The sequence below is a fragment of the Triticum aestivum genome, chromosome 1D (assembly GCF_018294505.1).
Source record: "Triticum aestivum cultivar Chinese Spring chromosome 1D, IWGSC CS RefSeq v2.1, whole genome shotgun sequence".
NCBI classification, from domain to species: domain Eukaryota; kingdom Viridiplantae; phylum Streptophyta; class Magnoliopsida; order Poales; family Poaceae; genus Triticum; species Triticum aestivum.
Genome location: NC_057796.1, coordinates 251,519,097 through 251,523,717, shown reverse-complemented (window position 1 = coordinate 251,523,717; position 4,621 = coordinate 251,519,097). Strand labels below are relative to the sequence as shown.

At 42.8% G+C, this 4,621-nt stretch overlaps 1 protein-coding gene across 1 annotated transcript in view; it reads left to right on the top strand.

The window, feature by feature from the left end:
* LOC123158821 (disease resistance protein RGA4) overlaps window positions 1-3,519 on the top strand; it is a 6,394-nt gene extending 2,875 nt beyond the window's left edge. Inside the window, exons 2-5 of the mRNA XM_044576658.1 lie at window positions 89-324; window positions 423-789; window positions 1,153-2,719; window positions 2,842-3,519. Coding sequence (XP_044432593.1) covers window positions 89-324; window positions 423-789; window positions 1,153-2,719; window positions 2,842-3,336 — 2,665 coding nt within the window. The 3' untranslated portion in view covers window positions 3,337-3,519. The remainder of the gene's footprint in view (window positions 1-88; window positions 325-422; window positions 790-1,152; window positions 2,720-2,841) is intronic.
* Window positions 3,520-4,621: the final 1,102 nt, after the last annotated feature.

The window sequence follows — 4,621 nt, the reverse complement described above, 5'->3', positions numbered from 1 at the left end:
GCTATGATTGGGTTTATGCTCTTGGTCGGTTCTTGCAGGTTCGCCTTTGATCAATCCGTTGATGGATTTTTATTTTTATTTTGTGCAGGCACTTGCGTCTGAGTCTTGGGAGTCTGATGGCTGCCCCCATTGTCACGGCTGCGCTCAATTGTATTACCGCACTCCTAGCCTTGAAGAGAGATGGAGACGTCCTTCAAGGTGAATTTCTGGCCCTCATTTATGACACCAATGTTTCCTTGGAGTCGGTTGCTACTAAAATTGAGAAGTACGAAGGCAATCCACAGCTATATGAGGTGATCTGTGACATTGAGGACTTCCTCAATGGTCTTTGGATTCCTAAAGGCCGCAGCTTCTATACTCTCTCTAGGACACAGTTGGGTGGAGTGGCTCAGTATAATGTTCGCTTGAAACATTTACTTCAGACACTTCTGCCGGATCCAGCTCTGGTGCTACGGAGCCCAGCTCATCCTCGTCTGGTGTTTGCCATTCTTATGCTCCAGAGGGTAGTCTTATGGGCATTCTTGAGCCGAAACAGGAGATTATAAAGCTACTTACCTCAGATGTACCTGACTTGAAAGTTATTTGTATTGTTGGATGCGTTGGTATGGGAAAGACTGCCCTTTCAAGGGCTCTTTATGATGACAAGGATCTTACAATATTCTTTGATTGTAAAGTATGGTTAGTGGCATCTGAATGCAGCAATGCGGAAAGCGTCAAAACCAAAGTTCTTGAACAGATTAAGCACCTGAAGTCCTGGGACGCTTTGCATGAATTCTTGAAGCGTAGAAGGTCTCTCTCTCTCTCTCTCTCTCTCTCTCTCTCTCTCTCATAACTTTCCAATAATGTCTGTTGAATGTTACTCAGGTCCATCAATTGGTTATCTTACATTTGTTTTTGCTCAGCATCATACATTTGCTACAACACTCCATCCTGTTGATTTTTTTAGTTATTTCAGCCATGAAATAACTGTTTTGAGATCCAGAGTTCTCTTTTTTTTAGTACGAAGCAATTGTTTTTTCTCAATCTTTGTCAATATTGTATTTCTTTCTTACGGTACAAGCTTATAAGTGTGAGAACCCATTATATTGAAAAGATGGATATCCAACATGCTTCTCTGTTTTTTTTACTTACCTTCCCGATGTGCTCCTCTAGGTATCTGTTATTCATCGATGATATGCCCAAAGGATCAGAATGGAGGATACATGATATTTTTCCATCAGATATGGGAAGCGATGGCAGCAGAATAGTTGTGACAACAAGCGTGCACTCAGTGGCTGCTTCCTACAGCTCCGGCAACCACCTATTCACTATGCGATCACTTGATAAAACTACTTCTGAAAATTTGCTTTGGAAGAACATCTTGGAAGCATCACCTGCAATAAGGAATGGTTCAGAAACCATCCTGCAGAAGTGTGATGGCTTACCACTGGCTTTAAATGGTGTTTCTGATTATCTAAGTTCTAAAGGAGTTCGAGGTTCGCTTTTGACTGAATCCTGTTGTGAGGAAGTAGGGAAACATCTTGGTAAGTTCATGACAGGCAATGAGAGGGCATTTGGCAAAATGAGAAGAGCTCTTATCCGATGTTATGATTGTTTGCCTAATTATGATGTTAAGAGTTGCTTAGCATATACTTGCATTTTTCCGACGCGACATCAGATTAACGTCATGCAGCTAGCGAGAAAGTTGTTTGCTGAAGGCTTGGTGCAGGAAAATATAGCTGTTCATGATTGTCTCTCAACACTTATTGATATGAGTATGCTCGAGCCTACACCGCTGCGCAGCAGTCTCAGTAACACCACTAAAAGATGTGAATTGCACAATGTAATGCGAGAGTTTGCCATCCAGAAGGCCCTTTCAAGGCATCTTGTTACTTTTGTTACTCGAGATGAGCTGCTGCACGAGGGCGGCCGTATTCGCCGACTTAGTGTTCATCATAGCTCCAAAGCAGGATGTGAAGCATTGGCGAAGCAGAAGCAGTTCAGCTTGTCCTCTCTCAGGTCCTTAACAACCTTCAACAGTGAGCTTTTTGATTTCAAGAGTAGTAATCTGTTGCGTGTGTTAGATCTAGAAGGTTGCAAAGGTCTTGACGATGGAGTTGTCAAGGATATCTTTAACTTGGTGTTTCTCAGATTCATCTGCCTTAGGAATACTGACATAACCCGAATTCCTAAAAGGGTAAGAAAGCTCCTGCATCTGGAGACACTGGATGTTCGGGAGACACAGGTGAACACATTACCATTGGAAGTTATCATGCTACCTGAATTAGGTTCCCTGTTTGGTATGTTTGAGCTGCAACTTCCAACTGACACGGCAGGAATGCAAAAGCTTGTGAAGTTCTTGAAAGATGATAGTAAGTTGCATGCTTTTGGTGGGCTTGTCATCACAAAGGCACAACTTCAAGGAAGTTCAATGGCAGAAAAACAAGCTTTTGCAATCATAATAAAAGAAGCGAAAAGTCTGAGAAAGGTTAAATTCTGGTACAAAGCTTCTGCAGTTTTCCAGAGGAAGAAAGTATGGGTTAAATCTTTGTTTGATGCTGCTGCCTCAGCCTCTCAGCCTCAGGATGATGCTGCTGCCCCTCACTCTCAGGATTCTGAAGCAACAGACAGTGTATTGGCAGCCTCTCTCACCTCTTCTATTGGCAAAAGAACCGTGGAACTCCGGTCTCTTTCTATTGATTTTGGTGTCCTGGAGAATGAGTTTTTGGGTTCCATAGAGGTTCTCGTCTCTCTCAAGTCCATCAAACTGAGGCAAACGTCGGGAACTTTGCCTGACCCTGCAAAGTTACGCGTGATGCGTAGTCTCATAAAACTGCATCTTGTTTCGACTGGTTTGACCAGCGAACAGTTGGAAGTACTGCAACACTTGGAATGCCTGGAACTTTTGAGGATCAAAGAGGATCGTCCCGGATTCTGGTGGAAGTACTGCAACACTTGGAATGCCTGGAACTTTTGAGGATCAAAGAGGATCGTCCCGGATTCTGGGATGGGTACTTTTCTGTCCAGATAGGTGGATTCCCAAGCCTTCAACTCCTGAGCTTTGAGGCCCCAAGGTATCCAAGGGTGCGGATTCAGCAAGGCGCCATGGTACATCTAATTTCCCTTCAATTGCTTTGTGCCGAATCTCCTTCATACTCGGCGCAAAAAGAAGAATCTCCTCCCTACTGTACTGCAAATGGGGAGTTTGAGTCCCTGATTGGAGTTAAAATCGCCCATCTTCCATATCTCAGTGAAGTGATACTACATCCAACAACTGATAGTGGCATCATTAATGCATGGAAGACCGCGCTGGGTTCTCACAGTAACAGGCCGTGCCTGAAGATGCGACCAGCCTGATGTCATTTTCCTTGGGAAGGCGAAGTTCTGTTGTATGTTCTGTGGCTTATGCATTATCATTATCCTTGGTTTCTCTCTGATGTCATTTTCTGGAAGTCACACCCATATTTTCAAAACATATGAACATTCATTATGCAGTATGTGAACATCTTTTTCTTTTTGAAATATATGGTCGTTAGTATACGTAAACCAATTCCTTTAAATATATGGTTTTTTAATAGTCAGATAAAATATTTTTTTGTTGACATGTTAAAATGATTTCTAATGTATGGATTTGCTAGTAATTTTACTTAAAGTCCGAATTAACTAAAAATCTTAGTCAACCATATCACGGTCAGATCACAGATGCTAAAATTCATGTGTAAGACCTTGAACAATGCAAGGTGCTTATGAGAGGTGTTTAGAGAAATAAATCTGATATTTTTTTCAAGCACTGGTGCTTCGTTGTAGAGCTAAACGCTAAGTTAGGTGGGGTAGATGCTTAGTTAGGCACCCCTCTGGTAGAAGTAAGAATTGATGCTTAAGAAAAACTCAATTTATTTTACTAAGCACACCTGAGCATCTTGCATTGTACAAAGCATAACATGGTTTGTCTTGTCGCATCTATGTGTCTCAGTGTTGGTTGGTCTAGCCTTCGGCCCTTTTAAGCATCTATAGTCAAAGGCTAATTTGGCCTAACGTTTTCATATTCTCCCAACATAAGGGTTCTTTTAAGCATCTACTAGCAAACATGTCCGTGCGTTGCAACGGGAAAAACAAAAATGATGCCTCCAGTCATGGGTAGAAATCCACATCCTCCTTTTTTGCGGGGTCCACATCCTCTATTTCAAGACCATTCCACATCGAGTTGCCACTTATCCTTCTTCCCGCCTTTGTCGATCATGGTTGCGGTCTCAACAATAATTATGCCTACGTAAGAGAATGTTTAAAAAAATTTAAAAATTGATCTACTGAGGCAGACATGAGGGCCGCCCTCCACAAGTTACTCCCAAAGGCCAGGCCATACACTGCCCTCATACTCATGCTCGCTTTTGCACAATGCCCATGCTTTGCTTTGGAGATGTCAATTACATGAACCAGGGTTGGCAGGGGTTGAGGAACTGGGTTGTGGGGCACTGATCGATTGGGGGAAGGGTTCTCCAGGACTCTAACCGGGACATGGGATGGGACATTGTAGCCTGGCTAATATAATAGCGAAAAGTGGGAAGTTGGTGTTGGACACACCAGAGACTTCGAGTCCAACTCCTTGTGTGTTCGTAATCGGCGCCATATTAGGTAGATGCAA